General features: G+C 47.1%; 1 protein-coding gene across 5 annotated transcripts in view; it reads right to left on the minus strand.

Moving 5' to 3' along the window:
* Positions 1-20,429, minus strand: part of KCTD1 (potassium channel tetramerization domain containing 1) — a 181,066-nt gene that overhangs the window by 84,616 nt on the left and 76,021 nt on the right. For 2 of the 5 annotated variants that reach the window (XM_036823134.1, XM_036823131.1), the window contains exon 1: positions 4,857-5,415. The exons of 1 other annotated variant lie outside the window; for it this stretch is intronic. Coding sequence is in view for 1 of the 4 variants with exons in the window: in XM_036823130.1 (XP_036679025.1) it covers positions 2,713-4,509 (1,797 nt within the window). In the remaining 3 variants the exon portion in view is untranslated. Of the gene's footprint in view, positions 1-2,712; positions 6,264-20,429 lie in introns of those variants that run through there. 2 more of the 5 variants (XM_036823130.1, XM_036823133.1) reach the window with 2 other exon arrangements.

Here is a 20,429-nt window from a genome sequence, read left to right on the forward strand (position 1 = left end):
GTGGGGAGGGGAGGGAACTAAAACCATCCCTTACTTTGAATACAGACCTTCGAGAGAATTCATGAGTGAACCAGTTAAGGTCACCATCACAACCACCAAGCCCTCCACCCACTCCAAAACCAACTAACACCAGGCACTTCACATGAGTAAAAAAATCACAAATTCCATAATCTTCATTAATCCTTGAGTGCATTCATTTTTCAACCAGTCCCATAAGTGATACACTTATGAACACCCTCAAGAAGTAAAAACAGTAAATGCATTTATAGTAATAGGCTCTTCATTTTTTTGAGAAACTTGCAATGTTAGAAAAGAATCAAACATCAGGGTGGGACTGTGGCATCAAGTGGTCCTTAGTGGAATTCTGTGCCACTCCACTTGACGAGGGTCTAGCCTGTATTAAGGTTAGACAGCCTATGTTTATAATTAAGTGCTAATGACCAAAGTTCAAGGTACACAGGGCATTTCCTGGGGATTAATGACCAGCCAAAGGAGTTGCCGACCTAAAGCAAAGCCTCCCGGCCAGTAACCCCAACCAGTCATTCATCCCCAGGAAATGCCCTGAACCTCAACAGTGATTTTAGTAAATACAGGAGGGAAAGTTTAATATCAGCTTTGTACTTAAACTAAACACCTGTTTCATACTTAGAATGCTCAGACTTCATAAAGTGAGTTCTACAGGAGTTACTAAAGAGTTCCCTTAAACTTCTTAATGCTGATAAAAAAATTGTCCACTCTAACATTAGTGAAAGCAAAGAGAGCAACTTTTTGTAGTGTTTTAACTGCAAGAGACTTAGCTAAGATACTGTTTGAGAGGCATAATGCTAACATAACCAACATATGGACCCTCAAATCTACATTTAACCTGGGAGTTACCTGACAATCACTCAAGAATAAAAGAATCAGTGTTCAGGTTTACAGAAATGATTGATCTCACTCAGTTAAAATGAAAGACTGTGACAGAGTGACTGCAATTCTTAGAACAAAACCAAACCAACTAAACAAACCCCCCTAATCTTCCGTGGATCTTAAGTCATTATTCTATGTGACACTGGTGTCAAGAAACCAGTAGACAAATGCCAGGGGACAAACCGCTTCATTGTTAAATTCAAGCAGATAGATACTTTAATAAACTCTCTTAGGCTTTTAACTCTTAATTAATCAGTTGCTACTTGAAACCAGGGCATTTTAAGGGTTTTTACTTTAACAGAAGAATGTGATCATTTATTTCTGCTTTCAAAGAAAAAGCAAACACAAATTCCCCAAAGAGGAGAAAGAACTCTCCTCTCCATCCTTACAACTCCCTACAACCACCTCCTGGTCTGTCAGAAACTACTGGGCACACTACAAGTACAGAAAGACACATAGCCTCCGGGTCTCGTGTATTTTAGAGAACTTTGGTGTTTATAGTACCTTTCACAGCCCCTTTCTCGGTTGGCCTTGAGGCTTGCTGATTAGCAAGTAAACGTTTGAAAGGGTCAGTGTGTCCAGAACTGGAATTTCCACTTTGGAAAAAGCACAGAGGTACCTGACATCTGTTCCTTGAAAGGCCTGCGCTACACCTCCAAACTTAGAGCTGAAATTCCTACTTCTGCTTGATGGCAGGGAGGGCAAAGCTGTAAAACCCCCAGTGGCTACTCCTGCCTGGAGAACAGAGCAGAGCCCCCAAGGACCCCTGCTTTCTGGCTGCTACAGCATAGTACCCAAAAGATGAATCTAGTTTTAATAATATGAATATATTCCTCCAGGAAAAATAATAAGACAAGCATCCAATTGAATCCCCAATCTCTACCCAGAATTCTAAGTGCTTAGAAATAAATAATTTTTGTGTAAAAACAGTTTCCTTATCTCTGTTGAGGATATTGAAGTCCAGAGAGGTGAACTGACTTGCCCAAGGTGGCTCAGCTTCTGGGCTAGCACTCTTACTTTAGTGTTCTTTCCACTCTACTGTGTTGTTATCTCAGTAGTCTGTCTTCCCACCACTTATCTGCCCCCTAGACAGAGAGCTCCATGGTGCTAGGAAAGACGGCAATGTTTCAGTGCCCACTCTGCTGGGCACCCTGGGGCACGCTCCAGTTGGGAGCCTGGCTGGCAGTGGAGATACTACCTTTCCATAACTTTAACAAGTGACTTTAGTTTATGAAAACTACATCCCAAACGTTGCTTGACATTCAACTACACCTTCCGGTATAAACTGGCACTCAACTGCCAGTCTCTCCAAAACCCACCCCTTTACAGTAAGTAGGATTGGCATGTTTTCTTTTTAAATAATTTATAACTTTTTCTACCTTCATAAGTTAGGGCGAATATGTAATACAGTATTTTAATGGTTACTTTATTCAAAGATATTTTAAGTAACTGCTTCATTTATATGCACAGTATTCCTGCACTCTTTGCCTTATAAACGCAGGCATTCGGTGGAGAGAGGCTGCGGGGGCTGAGCTGACCCTTTTGTTCTGCGAACTTTGACGTTTTCAGCGTTACTGCGCAGCAGAGATTGTTAGGTAGCTTGCCCTCTCACAGCCTTTAAGGTTAGGTGTAAACTGTCCTGAAAAGCATCAAGAGAGTTAAGCTTCTAAGGGTGAAATCAAATCCGACTCAGCATATTTGCTACTTTGAAAAACTTCCCCCCAACCCAGACCTGCGTTAGCCCAAGTTAGTCTCGAAGTGGTACCAGAGAAACATTTCATGCATAGAGTTTGGTTTGGTTACCTGGGTGGGGGAAACAATAGCAGGTGAAACTACTGTGGGAGAATTGGTGCTTCTGTGCCCATTGGCTTCTGGAAGAAGAGGCAGGGGGTCGTGTTTCACGGAAACCACCACCACCGCATCCACAGGCTCCGAGGAGGGGCGGATACAAAGTCTTTTAGGGGAAGAGGGGCCGCAGATTTCCCCCGACCCGAACACGGACTCGTACAGGGCGCGCTTGGGCGCAGCCTCCGATTTCACGTCGGGCCCGACCTGGCTGTCTCTGGGGAGGATATAGGTGTTCCCCAGCGAGGGCGGCTGGGGGCGGTGGTGGTGAGAGGGATGGGTGGGGGGATGGGGGGAGTGGTGGCGAGCCGCCCCGTTCAGAGCCTCGGCGTAGCAGCCCTGCGGGGCGGGCGAGCCCAGTTTGGTGCCGATGCCCGCGATGCTGTTGAGCGTGGCGATGGAGACGGCGCCGATGCAGTGGTTCGTGTAGGTCTTGGAGAGCTTGGCCGCCTTGGAGAGCATCTGCATCCTGGTGCCCAGCAAGTTCTTGCCGATGGCTTTGTTCTCGTACCAGGTCACATCGCCCTCGCTGCAGTGGTCCCGGGGCCGCTGGAAGAACGCCTTGCAGAGGGGGTTGCGCTTCGACAGGTACTTGACGAAGCTGGCGTAGGGGCAGAACTCGGTGCCCGTCTCGTACATGCGCGGCAAGTTCTCCTCGTCGCTGCTCTCGGCGCGCTTCTTGCTCCACGACGACGAGCGCGACTTGTGGTAGGGCCCGAGGGACTTGAAGTAGACGAACTTGCGGCCGTCCTCGTCCATGGCCAGCCCGAAGGAGTCCTCCTCCAGCTCGCGCTGGTTCTCGCGGCCGCGCGTGCAGAAGTACATGCACGTCTCGAACCAGACCTTGTTGAGCAGCCCGAAGGGCGTGTTGGTGCTGAAGACGCTGGAGGTGTAGAGCTTGCGCAGGTCGGCGCGCGTGATGGCTTGCTTCTGCACCACCGGCCCGGCGCCCTGCTCCTCGAGCTTGCGGATGACCGCGGCCAGCGTCAGGTTAGCGCTGCGCAGCTCCGGGTCCTTGGTGAGGTCGAGCGTGCGGCAGTACGGGGGCTCGTTGAGGTAGCGGTTGAGGGAGCTGCGGATGCTGATGAGCGACGACTTGCTGTAGAGCTGGCCGCTCTTGGAGCGGGCCTCGGCGTAGAAGGAGCGCAGCACGCGGCACAGCGCCCCCTTGTCCATGGTCTCGAAGTCCGGGCTCTGCGCCTTCTCGCTCAGGTACTCCCGGAAGATGCGCACGGCGTAGCGGGTGGCCAGCCGGGTGTTCTCGCTCAGCCGGGCCCGCTCGGGGCGCTGCAGCACGTCGGGGTCCAGCTCGGCGCCGTCCCCAGGCGGCCCGCCGCGGGCCCGGGGCGCCAGCAGCCGCGGCGGCGCCTCGGGCTCCAGCGCGGCGCTCTGGTCCATATTGATCATATGGACCGGCTCCGGCTCCAGCTCCTCCCCGGCCGAGTCCTCGGGCTCCAGGGGCTCGTCCCAGTCCAGACCCATCTCTTCCTCCTCCTCCTCCTCCTCCAGCCCCCCACCTCCGTCCTCCTCCTCGTCCCCCGTTATCTGCACCTCCTGGATCTCGTCCTCCTCCTCCTCTTCCTCCTCCTCCTCGCCCGCGCTGCAGTAGTGCGGGCGGCCGTGGCGGCGGCCTCGGCCCCCCGCACCGCGCTCGCCCTCGCCCCGCTCCCCATTGTTCTCGGCGGCGGCGGCGGCGGCGCTGGCGCTGCCGCCCGCGCTGGTGTTACAGTCCCCGCTGCCAGGCATTCTCGCCATATTGCCGTCTCTCTGCCAGTCCTCGGGCAGGGCGCATGCGCTATATTGGACCGCAGCGCTGAGAGCTTTTGTGTTTAATGACCTTCAGCTACCGGGAGGCAAAGCCGGGCTCTTAAAGGAGCCGCGCTCCAATTGTCAGTTCGGAGCGCTGCTCCGGAGGGGCAGCGGCGCGCAGGGGATGGAGGGGTAGGGAGGCGGGGGTAAATTAGACAGGGAGAGCGTAAGGACCGAGGCTGGCTGGACCCTCTTCCTCCCCCACCTCTCTCCCCACTCCGAAGAAAACTTTGAAGGGAAAAAAAGGAAGGGGAGGGAGAGCTGTCGGTGGGGGTGAAACACTCCCAACTTACCCTCTGGCGGAGTGGCGCGCGGGCCCGGGCGAGAGTGAGAGGGAGGGCCGGCGGGAGGGAGGGGCGGTCTCGCTTCTCTAAGTAATGCCCGAGGAGCAGTGCCCCTTCCACCGCCCCCTCATTGCCCCCCGGAGCCGGGGGTTCCGGGAGGCGGCAGCACCCGGTGGGCCGCGGATGCTACTTCGAGAAGCCCGTGTCTGGGGCCGCCCGGAGCGGAGCGGAGCAGGCAGGTTAATGAGTAGGGTGGAGGAGGCACGGCGGGGCCCCGCACCCTCTCTGCGCCCGCGGCCAGGGCGCAGCGGGCGAGGCTTGGGAGCGGGATGGGGCTGCCGGCAGCGGCGACTCCCCCACCTACTTGCTGGGGGCGAGGCGCGGGGGCCTGCGGCCAGCCGCAAGGCTCCCAGCTCCCTTTCCGACTCTTGCAAAGGAGCAAAACACGCCCCACGTCAGCCTCATCCCTTTCGACTTTTCCAACAGCCACTTTTAAGCTGTCATTAAAGACCGGGGGCGCTCCCCGTAGGTCTGGGGCAAGTCCGCGCCGGTCCAGCCAGCCTGGGGAAGGAGCGAGGAAGAAAAACTGGGAGGGGCGGGTGGGAGGGGAGACGCGGGAAGAGGCGCTGGGGACCCCAGGGAACCCTCCCCACCCGCCCAGGCCACCGCCCTCCTGCCTCGGAGCAAACTGACACAACTCCCTCCGGCGAGGCGCTCCACCTAGTTGGAGCGAGCAATGCCGGTCCCTAAGATCCGTCGGGCAGGAGGGCGGAAAAAGTGAACTTGGGTCTCGGCCGCCCCCGCCGCCGCCACAATTCCGGCAATTGGGATCCGGAGCGTGCTCTAGTTCCAAGTTTGCCAACTGCCGTTCGTTTGCCCTCAGGGCTGCGCTGCCTTCGGCGCGCGGGGGCGGGCACCTCCGAAACTGGAAAGGCGGCCAAAGAGTTCGCCCGGGTCCCGCTTTCCCATCGGAGACACTGTCCCACTTCCAGCCAAAGGCCCGCCCCCGGCGCGCCCAGGCTCCGGGCACGTCTTCGTCACCGCCTCCAGGTCTCCAGGCCCGGGGGCAGCGCCCCCAGAGCCTCCGGAGGCCTCGACTGATTTTTTTGGACGCACAGCCACGGCCACCTACGAATTTCGCCCTGTATTCTAACTTTCTCCTCTTCTGGCAGCCTGAGTGTCCCCCCGCGCGCTAGTCAACTCCGAGTCCCAGGGGCTAGGGGAACCTACGGAGTCAGGTACCAGCGGCGCGCGGCCCAAGCCGGCCAGCCTGTGAGGCTGCCTCGCCAGCTCCTCGAGGGCGTCCTCGGATTTCCTTCCGAGTCTGAATTCTCAGCAGTTCCGCTGTGAGAGTCTTGTCAATTGCCGGTCCCCCGAGGACCCCCTCTCCCCGGGGCCCTCTGTCTTGCTTTCAGGGCAGTTTATAATTTTGCGCATCAAAAGTAACCCATCTGTCCATTTGTAAGAAGGAAGGGAGGAAGGAAGGAAGGAAGGGAGGGCGGGAGGGAGGAAGGAAGGAAGGAAGGGAGGAAGGAAGGGAAGAAGACTAGGTCTCTGGGCCGCCTGGGCGTCTAAGTGGGAGTTGACTGTCTCCCCAGCGATGAGTCCTCGCTCTCCGTGTTCCTCCTCGGCCCTGGACGCTGCCGAGCTTTGGGGAAACCGCGCCAGGTGTGAACAAGTTAGAGCAAGTCCCTGCATCGCGGGCCCTCTCCCGCTCTTCGGGGAAACACACACACACACACACACACACACGCTCTCATCCGCAGAGAACCGTCTCGGGACGCGAGGAATCCGGAGGTGGCATTCCTCGGGAATCGTCCCGGAGGTGCGGCCCGCTTTGTTCAAAATACATTGTCCCCCGGAAATGTGTAGAAAGGAGCCCAAGGCAGTAGGCAGCTAAGTTAGTCGCACACGCGGGCCCGCGCACACGAGTTGGCACACACCAGTAGCACCGGCTACTTCCGGAAGCCTCTTTGTGCCGGGGTGTTGCCAGGTTTTTGGGCCGCCGGAACTCTCCGGCTGGGCATTTCAGCGGTTCTGAGAATTCAGGTGGGCGCCCGGCAAGTTACCTACCAGGGGCTGCTCCCCGGCGGCCCTCACCGCCAACGCAGTGAACCTAGGGGCCGCGATGGCTCGGGGCTGCGCTCCCGGCTCGGCCTGGGGACTCGGACCCACATTCCAGTCCAGGACAGGAGCCGCTTCCCAGGTCTCCCCACTTCTGCGGGCGGCGGGGGTTCCCCGCTCCCTCCTCCCCGGTTCCCCTCCCTGCTGGGCGAGCTGCTTTGAATTGCTTGCAATTTGCCGAAGGCAGTATGCTGGGTTGGACGCTCCGGGAAACAAAGCAACCAAAAACAGCTCCCAGTTGACGTCAACTTATTTCCAGGAAAGAAAATGGTTTTGTGCTCCCAGGACAAACCTCCTCCCCTTCCCCCTCAGGGCAGGTCTCTACTGGCAAAAGCCAGGGGGCGGGGTTGGGGAAAAGCAGAACCAAAAAACCCCAAGCACAAATATCTTTTTAACGGAGTTGGAAAAACAGCAGCTTCAGAGGCTGCCTGGATATTTTGCAAACAACGGGCAGGACCCCCGCTAATATTAGATACGAAAAAACGCACCTTGGAAAGTACGCCTTGACTGATTATCAGGCGACTGTGAATCTGCTTCGTGGCACCAGCTCCTGAAACGCTACCAGAATTCTTTCCCCGTAATGATACTTCATCAAATATTGGAAAAGACCTCTTCAAGTTAGTACCTACAATATTTACCAGGAAGAACACCCAGGGAAACCAAGCAATTATAAACCTGTTCACCGGCCCCCCCCCAAACACACACACACACCAACGCTCCCCACCCAAATGTTGCTTAATTTTTAAAACCCAATAACACAGAATTACAGTTGAGTTCATACAGGAGTTCAATTCCAGCTTTAATAAATGGTTCCTTAAAAACATCCTGTGGTTCCACACAATTCCAAACTGACAGAATCAAAAGAGCTTTCTTCTAATTATTTTGGTAGACAGGCAATATTGGTTATCTTCTGCCTATCAGCCCAGCCTCGATTCCTCCACTTTGATTTCGCCCTATCATGAAATCCCTTTAGCTCGCCACTTGAAACTGACAGCTGTCCCTCACTCCTTTGCAAGGACAGTTATTTCTTGTGTAGAACAGCTTCTGCACATATAAAACACATATCTTCTTTATATAAAAACGATCCCAGTACTGTGTGGCACACTGATTGCAATGATGTAACTGTCAGAGAACTCTTTACTGTAAGCGACCCTAAGAGGTTTGCAACTTCAACAAGATGCTCCACATTTTTTGTCTCTTTCATTATCATTATAAAGTACCATCCGTGCTTCTCCATTTCTAAGATTACTTGAAAGTAGTGACATGGTTATTTTGGAAGGAAAAACTGCAAATGTTTTTTCCTCATTTTATAACCCCCCTACTTACTCCCATTCAGTTCACACTTTATGAAAGGTTACGCCATAAAGAAACAGATTCACCTCTTCCTCCTCTTTGATTGCAGCCTTCTGACCTCATCTGTTATGTAATTGATGTAGTTGCTTTTGATGTTTCCTCTCCTAAACCGATATACCTGTGTAGTTTAGGCTGGTGCCGGGGACGCGGTGAACACTCCAGTTGTTTTTCATGAATGAATGCATGAACAGGATCTGTGTTTAGTTAACCCCTATTTTAAGGAAGAAACATGTGGAGGAAAAATCAGAAATATCATGCATCTGAACTTCTATATTAAAAAAATTTCGTAGGATGAAAAGTAACCATAAGGCAACATTACTGTTTGCAATAATGTTTACAAGTTAAAATGAATGTAATGCCTGCTTTGGTTTAATATTTTCCTGCCATTAGATCCCTCTCTAGAGGACCACATTATAGGAAGTTATTGGAGGAGCAAGGGACCAGGGAAGGGAGGTAGCTATGTATCAAGAGATGTGAGTTGGGGAGGATTTAGATGGATAAATTCAAGAAATCTTGTGGGCTCTTGAGGGCAGAGGCCAGAAAAAGCATTTAGTTCATCGTCTAAGTCATGTTTTAGTTCATCACTGTTTTTAGTTCGTCACTTTTAAGTCATGCTTTCTTGATTTGATTACCAAAAGATTCATAAAGAACTTTGGAGGTTAAATATGAATTCAAATTGAAGCTGTTTTGACATGTCTTTGTTTCAGAGTATTACTACTAAATTCTGTTGAATTTAATGGAAGATCGTCTTGAGCAATGTTTTTCTGAACTCAGATGAAAATAGAACCCATGTAATCTAACTCTGTGAGGTGGAAGAAAACTCCATAAGAGCAGAAACTGTGTCTTATTTATCACTTCAACTCTGGTTCATTTCCAGTACAGTTCCTTCACGTATTTTAGCAGAGTGGCAGGTACATAGTAGACACTCAGTAAACATACAAATATTTATGTGTGGGGAGAGAGCTAACCACCACAAAAGGTCATGGAGCAGCGTGCTTAAAAACTGCATCTTTGAGTTTGAATCCTAATTTGGCCTTACCAGCTGCCCTCATTATTTTATTATCTTGGATGATAATAATAATGACCCCTAACTCACAGGGTTGTTGTGAGAATTAAATGGGTTAATATGAATAAACATAATACAGTGTCTGGAACATTGTAAACATTCAACTGTTAGCTCCTAGTTATTAAGACTCTAGTATTTTCCAGGCTTGATTATAAACAAGAAAACCAAGGCCAGAAAGGCTCACAAAAGTTAAGCCACTTGCCCAAGGTCTCCCAGGCCTCCTGAGGGCAGGAAAGTTTGGCTCTGTAGCCCAAGCTTAGCGGGCCACATTCAGTTTCTAGAAACCAAAGGATGAAAAAAATAAAAATAAAAATCTTCAAGGGAACAGTTTCCTATCATTAAAATACTTCTCTGTGTCATTTGATTTGGGAATCTTGGAAAGCTAGAACAGTACCAAGCCAAGTCCTCGGACAGTGAGCACAGCAGAAATAGCCTGAGAAGCTGTCACCTTTGTCATTTGGCACCTAAAAAACTGGGATTATTTTCCTGGGCTATGGGAAGTAGAGACCCATTTGTGTCTTAGAAGAAATGATGGTGAAGATTTTAGAGGCAAAAGGAACACCCACAAACTCAATCAGACTAGAATTAGGTGTTTTCTGTTGAAACACCCTGGGCTGTCCTGCATAAATCTCCTGGGGGTAAGGAGGGCTTTACCTATTTTTATCTTTGATGTTTTGTCAGAAAACAGGTCTGAATGAACTTACCACACAGATTGGCAGGAGTAGAATTTTTAGTTTCTAATTGCCACCTGGTAACTATAATTCTTGATCTTTCCACCTAATAATCACCTACCAGTCTCCTACGCTGTTTGTAAAACGAATAATATATGAGAGGAATGTAGTTTTCCGTAAGAGAATCGTGTTTTTGTAGAGCTTAAAAGTGTGTTGTTATTCCTCTTTGTTATGATATTCTGACAATGAAACTCCTCTTGGCTAATAAAGAAGTCAAACGTAAAGTCTGTCAAAGATAAGTCAAACATAAAATTAATAATGATAGTCATTTCTTTCTTTATCTTCTAGTCATATATATTTAAAGAGCATGTAGGATTGAAGTGGATGTTAGTCCTAGTATTAAATAACATTTATTTCAATGCCATTACAATACTAATTAAGGTGGAAAAGGAGATAAAGATATGTGTTAATGTCATGTAACTAATACATGTATTTTACATAATGGAAGAGCTATTTACAGTTGTCTCAGAAGATAAAATATTCCTGAAACTATTAGCTACATGTCAAAAAAGTAACCTATTAAATTAGTAGAAGCAAAACAAAACAAACAACAAAAATGTCAAACATCACTCTATCCCCAAATGTTGGTATGAAAATGTTATTCTTATGTATTTTTATTGTCAATATCAATTAAGATAGCCTTTTAAGAAAGCAAGTAGGCAACCTCTCAAAAGCCACAAAAACGTTCATATTCTGTGACCCAGAAATTGCTTCTGGAAATTCATCTTCTTAAGAAATATGTAATTGTGTTTTGGTAAAGTTTGGTTGATTGCATCTGGACCACTCGGACAAATGAGTTTTGCAGTATACGTCATAAAGTGTGCTCTAGAACTACATTTCATTGTGTCTTGGACACTGACCTTTGTTTATAGACATTTAGAATATTTGTTGAATGAACAACAAATATTCAACAGAATATTTGTTGAATGAAGGAAGAAGTTCAATTAGGGTAGAATCCTGTCTTCTCATGTTCTATATAGCAATGCCAAGCATCCTTTGACAAATAACAGTAATGAAGGTGAAGATAAAGTATATGAACTAAAAGGGCAAAGCAAGATACATTTTAAAGCTCATATTTCAATATCTTCATGACTTGGAGAAAGTTTAAGGACCAGATTTTAAAGCTCTAGATATCAGAAATTAGTATCTAGGTATGTCATGGCAATTCACAGGACGTGCTGAGGAGTAGGTATGTACCTGCCCCGTGGCTGTTTCTAAATGAACTAAAAAAGAAAAAAAAAAAAATCCCCTTTTAAATACCCAGAAGCACTAACCCACATTTTGAACTAATTGACTTACTTTTTCTTAGGAAAGCTTAATTTAACCGATAGGGGCACATGGGTTTATCTGAATATTTAAAGAAGCCCTGGGATGGGTTTGTTCTAGTTCTTTAATGTGATGCTGGAAATCCAGGCTTTGAACCTGATGGAAGAAGACTGCCCTGGAGAGGGGTGGGGAAGCAGGAAACATTGTGACCTAACCCCTCTATTTTGGGATCTAAATTTGTAGAGCCAGGGCATGGGAGATACCAGTACAGAACTCATCATTCTTGGTGTTTACTCTTCCTACAATCTGTGCTTAGATTAGGATACTCCGGGGGTTACATGTTGTCACTACTCCAAATAAAAACTGACTCATCTGACTGTGATGGCATCTGTTTGTTTCACTATCCTTTCTCTCTTTACGGCTCCTTGTTACTTTCAAGTAAACAACAACAACACAGCAAAACTGTGGTTTATCATTCTTTCCCGATTGTAAAAGCAGTGGGTCTTCAGGTTCAGAAAGTCTAGAAACCTGGAAAAATGTATATGCACCCTATTTCGTTCTTGTTAAGGTTTAGAGAGTGCTCGCTGCAGGTCTGGTTTTTTATATTAACACTCTCAAGTCATTCTCATGAATACGTGTGAGCATTGTTCCCAATTTCCAGATGAGGAGAAACCCAGAGAGTTTCAATAACTTGCCCAACATCACACAGCTAATGAGGGTCAGACTCGAGCACACACACTTTCTTAATCCACCAGAACAGGTCCTTCAGTTCTGTTTTCCATTGCCCAGAAAAAAAAACACTCTTTTTACTCGAGTATATTTCCATGAATTTGATCTTATGTGGTTTTCTGTTTAAGTACTACATATTTCAAAATCTGTAATTCAAAATATGTAATTAGTGGATTTCTGGCAAACTGCCAAGTATATGCTACGAGGCAGGATAAGCGGAAGATTCTCTCCAGGAACATGTCTGGCCTGACTGCAGGGAGGGGTGAACCTTCAGTAGGTCCAGGTGGTCAAGAGTTTTCCTTCTGCCTTATTTCTATCTGCCACAGAAGAAACACGTTAACTTCTTTCTTTCCTTTCATTTTTGGCTGCGTTGGGTCTTCGTTGCTGTGCATGGGCTTTCTCTAGTTGTGGCGAGCGGGGGCTGCTCTTCATTGTGGTGCGTGGGCTTCTCATTGCGGTGGCTTCTCTTGTTGCAGAGCACAGGCTCTAGGCACGCGGGCTTCAGTAGTTGTGGCGCACGGGCTTAGTTGCTCCGCGGCATATGGGATCTTCCCGGACCAGGGCTCAAACCCGTGTCCCCTGCGTTGGCAGGCGGATTCTTAACCACTGTGCCACCAGGGAAGTCCCTAAAACACGTTAACTTATTCTTTATCCAACAGTGGGAAGTTGAGTTGGACTCAGAATTTGAGGATGAATCTCGCTTCAGATCTTTTTTGCCATCCATATAGTAATACACATAGAACCTAGCTTTATTTTATTTTATTTTTATGTATTTTTTATTTCAAATGTATTTATTTTTTAAATTTTTATTTTATATTGGGGTATAGTTGATTAACCATGTTGTGTTAGTTTCAGGTGTACAGCAAAGTGATTCAGTTATACATATACATGTAACTATTCTTTTTCAAATTCTTTTCTCATTTAGGTTATTACAGAATATTGAGCAGAGTTCCCTTTGCTATGCAGTAGGTCCTTGTTGGTTATCTATTTTAAATGTAGTAGGGTGTATATGTCATTCCCAAACTCCCATAGAACCTAGCTTTAAATGATCACTGAACAGCCCAGGAAAATCTTTGCTCTGGCTACTGTTCCCAGTTCTGTGGGACTGTGGGCATCGTAAGACTTTTTGTGCCTTAGCACCATGCTTTAATGGCTCACATGCTTTCCAAACTCATTATTAATTTAGCTTTCCTAGAATTATTTGGCTTTTGAATTTAAAGCCTGAAGCAGTTCATGAACCTCAGAATGCATCAGAATCAGCCAGAATCACCTAGGGAACATTTTTTAAAACGCAGATTCTTGGTGCCAACTGCAGAGATTCTGATTTAGTAGGTCCAGGGTACAGCCCAAGAAGGTATATTTTTAACACACAGCTCAGATAATTCTGATACTAATCTGACCATGCTTTGAGAAAAACGGCCTCAAAAGCTAATATAATTTAGCAAGCAATAAAATAATTTCCTCTCTATAGCAATGATTACTAAATCAATTAGGGGCCATAATTCATTTGAAAATTGAATGGAAGTTATGAAACCTCTTCCTCAGAAGATGCACATTCACACTGAATTCTGCCTACCATTTCGGGGGGGGTGGGGTGGGATTGGGGGCCACCTGCATTCTGAAAACACTGTTGCGTGGTCTCCAGCACCATCTGAGTACTTTTCCTCCCCTGGTCAAAAGTCTTCATGGCTCATTTCTTACGTTAGTTTCAAGTCCAAACGCCCCATAGTCTTGCCCCAGGCTAATTTCCCAACGTTCTTCCTTGCGTCTCCCTACGGCGAGTCCAGCCCTCTGTGGGGAAGGACTCCAGAGAGAACAGTGCTGGAGATGTGGCTGGGAGTCCCCACGACATTGATCCTCAAAGTTGAGTGTGCATCTGAATGCCCCGGAGGGCTCGGGCTCGTCAAGACAGATGTCGGACCCCGCCCCCCATCCTTCCCGTGTGTCTGATGGAGCACGTCAAGGCTGGGACCCAGGAATGTGCACGCTCCCAGGTGCGCTGGTTCCTGGACCCCACTTTGAGAACCACCGTCCCAGGAGAAGGTAGATCAACATTTCTAATGGGAAGAATCAGTGCAGGAAGGGAGGAAAGATGGGGTTAGAGGTTGAAGGAGTGGAACCTGGTGAGCACCCCTAAGCTGATTGGGCAGGATCAGGGGGGAGGGAACCTCTCGTATGACTCCTACGATTGAGCCTATAATAGGAGGAACAGTTAGGAGGCTTGAACCAGCCCTAATTACCAGCTTCCTTTCCGACTGGGAAACTCCTCTTCTCATCCCCTCTGCTGATCTAAATTGTCTGGATTCTTTAAGGGCCAGCTCCAAATCCTCCTTCCCCATGAAGCCTTCTTTCACCCTTGCAGCTTGAAGCCAACTGTCCCTGCTTTTGACCCTCCTGGATGAGCCCTTTTGTCAGTGCCACCCACAGGGGTATTGCTCTGCTTGTTGGTTCTGAGTCACAAGTTCTCAGGGTTGCATTTAGTTTTTCTTCCTTCTACTCTCGTTTCTTGGGGTTTCTTCTCTTTGGGAGGCTTCACAACGCACAGTGATTATCAACATTGGCTACACCTTAGAATCACCAGGGGCAGCTTTTAAAAAGTAACAACATCACCGAATTATTTGAGGGAGAAGGGTCAGCCCTCACCCACCACCGCCCTCCCAAGAACAGAGCAAATGTGCAAAATTCTAATAAGTGTTCAGTTTAGGTCATGTGGGTGTTCAGGTTCTCTACTTTTGTGTATGTGGAACATTTTCTCAGTGAAAACATATGTATCAATGCCAGGTCCTCATCCCTCCTGCCCCCCACACCGACCCATGAAAATAAAAACACCTGCAGTCAGGTCTGAGGTCCCTAGAGCCCCTTGTAGACTCTGGTTTTCTGTCTTCAAATGACTTCTTTTTATCCTTCTTTAGGCCTCTCCTAAACTGAGGTGGTTCTTGCCATTGAGCGTGTGTTAGAATCATCTCATCTAGAAAACTGGCAGAAAATTTACTAATACCTAGATCTTCTTCTAGAGAATCTGATTGACTTGGTCTGGGAAGTGGCCTGGGCATGGGGAATTTTCAAAGCTTTCCAAGTGATTCAAATGTGCAGGTAAGATTGAGACCCACTGACCTAGACTGGGAGACCCATTCATACATGTCTATTCGGAGGCCCTTAATATGAAGTCTTGGGATTCCTGGGTGGTCTTCAGGTGGTCTGTGAACTCATAGAAATTGTATGCAAAATGTTCTGTATATGTACATCTGTGTATTTTCCTACAACAAGGATTCATAGCTTTCAGCAGAATCTAAAGGGGTTTATGATTCAAAATAGTTGAAACATTCATATGGATGTGGAGAAATAAGCACATGCATGCTCTGTTGCTAGAAGTATAAACTGATACAGTGTCTTTTGAGGACAATTTGGCAGTAGCTATCAGCATGCAAAATGCACATCCCTTTCAACCCAGCAATTCATTTCTAGGAATCTAGGCTGCACACAAAGAAAAATGTACAAGGATGTTCTTGAAGCATTGTTTGTAATAAAGACTCATCAGATACAATCTAACTCTAGAGGTGGATGGTGAATAAAAAAATTTATGTCTCATCTATTCAACAGAATACTAGCTGCAGATATAATGAATAACATAGATTTGTAGGTGCTGAGTGGAAGATCTCCAAGACGTTTTATTAAACGAGTGAAGAACATTAATGTAAAGTATGAGTTCATTTGTTGCAAAAACTGAACTAAAATGATATATGCACATTTTACGAACGTACCTAACAAGCCTAAAACCAAAATAATGATCTTCTTACTAACCCCCCCCCCATTCTAGATGTTTCAGTGACACTGCTTGGCATACCCCAGACCTTTCTAAAAGATGCTGCTTTGCTCACAGCCACTGATGAAGGGACAGATTTCCAAGTATTTCCAAGCCAAGTATTCATTCTGTCACGTGACCAACAGCCTTAACAGATTGGATCAAGGAGAGGTCCCTATACAACCAATCCCTAAGCTATCTAGAAGCCAGCATTGAAACTCCTGAGCCAAACTATCTCTCTAACTCTCTAGGAATTATGATGAGAGTAAGTCAGCCAGCAGGGAGAAGACAGACCATTGAGGCAGCACAGCCCTGCTCGTGGAATGAGCGTCTGCTGAGAGCCCCGGAGCTGCTCTGTCTCCAGACTCCAGGGGGGTGACCCTACTGGAATCCTGACCTTGGGTTTCAATGAACTTCCATTTCCATTACAAGCACACTACATCCCTACGGTTCATCACCCCTGACTTAATTTCTCGTGCTTACAACCAAGAAATCCTATCTACACCTTCACCCTCCGCCCAGGTCCAGCTCCCAAGCCTCAGACTCAGAAAGTCCCCACAATTCATCCTCTATCCAAGATTGCAACCTAGACCACATCCCTTCCCCTTCTTCCTCCTTCGTGCTCTTTCTCACCCTCCACTTCCAGCGAAGCACCAAGACCTGCTAATTCTAAGTCACCATTAGCTTTAAATCCATCTTCATCCAAGTGTGGATTCATTGTCTTTCCCTCTATATCAGTCAGTTCAGGCTGCCATAACAAAATACCACAGACCGAGTGTGGATTAAACAACAGAAATTTATTTTCTCACAGTCCTGGAGGCTAGAAGTCCAAGATCAAGGTGCCATCAGGGCTGGTTTCTGGTGAGACCTCTCCTCCAGGCTTGTAGACTGCCGCCTTCTCGCTGCGTCCTTGGCTGGCTGCTTCTCTGTGCATGTGTGGAGAGAGCGAGAGATGGAAATCTCTGGTGTCTCTCTCCCTCTTCTTATAGGGACATCAGTCCTATTGGATTAGGGCTCCACCCTTATGACCTCATGTAACTTAATTACCTCCTTAAAGCCCCTATCTCCATATACAGCCACACTGGGAATCAGGGCTTCCACATATGGCTTTGGGGGCACACAATTCAGTCCATGATACCTTCCAGACCTGCTCTTCCTTATATTTCTTGTCTCTGCGGTGCACCCAAGCTAGGAACCCAGCGGTCACCATCACTGTTCCCTCGTGTTATCCGTCTCATTCAGCCCGTGCTCTGCGGTTCCAATGCCTTCATCCTAATCCAGGCATCTCCTCCACAGTTCTGTGATTTAGGGAACAGAGTAGAAGCCAAGACTGAGGCAGTGCCAGCCACGGAAGAGGGAGCAACCTCCACTGGGGTCCAGGCTGGGATTAGTGCCTTGTCCTGAGATGTCCACGGGATACCTTTAGATCTTTTAACTTGGCTTATTTGTGTAAGCTTCTCTTCCTTGAAAACCAACCAATGTGAGTGGCCCCCCATTCCCCAATACCTGCCTCCACCCTCCACCTACCAGGAAGGAATTTTTTGAACGCTTGTCTCTCCTCCCGCATACTTTAGCTCCTACTCCCTTGGCCTCACATCTCTTTCATCCCCTCCCCCAGTGGCTGAACTCCCAGAGATCTTTTGGGAATGATTTCACATGTTGCCCCCTCTTGGAAGCCTGCCCTGACTCAGCAGGCTTGGGTTTTCTTTCTCTGTATCAAGAGAGTGTAGTGTGGGTGTGAAGTGCTTGGGCTCTGGTGCCAAACAACTCAGATCAGATTCTGGCTCTGCTGCTTACCTGTTATGTGATCTTGGGCAAAATTCTTCACCGTTCTATGCCTGTGTCTTTGTTTGCAGAATGGAGGGTTGTTGTGACAATTAACTGAGTTTATATGGGCAAAGTGCCCAGAACAGTGGCTGGTATACTGTAAGTGCATAATAAATGTGAGCGTTGATGGTGACCCTGCGCAGGACCTATGGCCCCGTCTGCTGAATGGCGAGCCTTCCATTCCCAACTCAAGTCCTCCCAGGCACCTTCTCTGACTCCCTACGCTTCCTGGTATTTTGGACAGACCTGTGGTTTAGCATTTGCATGTATTATAATTGCTGTTCTCTCCTTAATCAGACTCCTTGCCTTCATTAAAAGAAAGGAGCTTGAGTCTTTTATTTTTAACTCACTTTGCTTGGCATAGTTATGGCACATAGAAGATATTCAATAGATGTCTGTTGCATGTATTATAATGAATTTAATTTAATATGAATTTACTTGCCTGCATCACCCATTAGTCTGTGAGCTCCCTGCACCCATTTTACTCTTTGAATAAGGAGGGGCGGTGAGGCATAGGTTAGCGTGAGCGTGGACTCAGAGCTAGACAGCCCACTTTAAGTCATGGCTGCGTCACTTCCGAGCTGGGTAACCTTGAACAACTCACTTTTCCAGTCTCATTCCAATTAACATTACCCACATCCACAGCCTGGGCTCTAGCTCAGTGCATTGTGCCTAGCTCTGGGCCTTTGTCTGTGCAACTCCGCTCTGCCTAGGATGCCTTTCCCTCATACTTGACACGTTCCCACTGATCTGTACTTATCTGATCCAACTCATGTCTTAGAGGCTTTCATGAAGCCATCTCTGATCTCTGTCCTATGCTAATACTTGCATATTATTTTATTGTCAGAATAATATCTCCACAGAGAGGCTCCAGTGTGCCTATATGTGTGTGTATTTTTTAAGAACAGTCTTAACACGGTCATAGACTATACAATATCTATTCAAAACAAGCCAAAAGGCAACATCACAGAACATCAAAAGGAAAAAGAGATACTTGTAACTGTATCCTAGAATGATATGCTAATGAGAGTCAGGTCTGCTTAAAAGTTAGACCAATTTTCTTGAAAGAGTAGCTATTTTGGGAGTAGATAAGAGGAAAGGAGGTGAAGAATTCATTAGTATTGGTCCGATCCTTTGAAGATGAAGACTGCCAGGTGAGGGTGCTAAGTGTCAGTTTACTATGTAATTAGCCATCAGATCTGTTCCAGATCACCTCCATCTCTGGCAGACTCTCACTTTATTTCTGCAGACAATTGAACTCTTTCATTCATAACCTTTCCTTTCATATGAACATGGTTCTAAGGGGACCCATCAAAGGGCTTGGAGATCAGCTGAATCAGGTTGCCTCTATATATTATGTTATGGAAATGAAATCTTTATCTTCCATTCTGTTTTTAAAACAGGAGGAAGCAGTTCCCTCTCTGAATATGGAACAAGACTTCTCAGAATATACTCAGGACCTTAGGTCCCTGAGAAATACAGAAAGCCCAACAAGAATGTCTAAAAGTACATTAAAGTTGGTCATTTCCATCTGCAAGAACAATTTGCACTCCTTTTTCCAGTGACTTTCATTTTGTGGGCATTGGTTTGATTCTTCTGAGTCCCAGCTTACTTTTTTGAATACATTAGACTATCTTTAATTCGCTGCTTGATGCTTTTGTGGGGGTGAGCATTCTTTGTTTCCAGAACTTCTTCCCTGTGGGATGTTAAGTGTTAGTGCCAATTTTTTTTTTTTCAAAAGAAAATGGAAGAGTCAGGTTTAGCACTGAGGATTAACTCAGCAGTGGTGGCTAAACCCTTTGAAATCATTAGATGAAAGGCAAAATTAGATCTGCGCTAAGTATACATGTCATTGCTGTTTTTGTTATTATTGTGGGAATTTGCCATTTAAAGAGTATTTTATTATTGAATAATTTTCTCTCTGGATTTCTGACATCTTAAGTTCTATTTAGGAAAAATATGTTTCTTTCACAAGTATTCTTTGCATTTTGTACCCAAAATAGCCTTTTATCTTAGTAGTGTATGAACCCTATGGGATACAGTCTGTCTGTTTCTTCATTTCCTACCCAGTGCCTAACATAAAACCAAGCACATAGTAGGGACCTACAACCACTGGTTGAACTGAATTGAATCTGAATGACTTGCCATTTTGAAATGTGATCAAGTAGCTGTAATTAAATGTTGTTTCCTCTTCCATTAAGTCAACTCAGAAGTTTGGCATTTTAAACCATTTTTCTTCCTGAAATTCCAATTTTCAAGCTTGCATAGTCTGTCCAAGGATCCCAGCGCTGTATCTGTGGCCTGGGTAGGGAAGTAGGAAGCCGGATTCCACTAGGACAGCTGCATCTGCCCAGTCTGCTGCCCTGAGTTTTCTCCCTGGCTGCACTTCCAGTCCCCCTCCCCGCCCACCCAGGTCCACACCTGCACTACAGAGGCACCAGACCAGTTCCACCGAGCTCCTTCTGGCTGTTCTAACACAAACCAACAAAAGCTTGCCACTGCGGGCGCACTGCCGGACTCTGAGTTGGTTAACAATTCACTGAGAAAGACAGCTCTGAAATTGCTCCTGCCTACAGAGGGTGACAGTGGGTATATGTAGAGATTTCCAACTTGACGAATCTGCTGGGGAGGTCTGAATTTGCATTTGGGGGAGGGAGCTTGTTTGTGGAGCGTCTGCAGGAACA

Source organism: Balaenoptera musculus, chromosome 14, assembly GCF_009873245.2.
Source record: "Balaenoptera musculus isolate JJ_BM4_2016_0621 chromosome 14, mBalMus1.pri.v3, whole genome shotgun sequence".
NCBI lineage: Eukaryota > Metazoa > Chordata > Mammalia > Artiodactyla > Balaenopteridae > Balaenoptera > Balaenoptera musculus.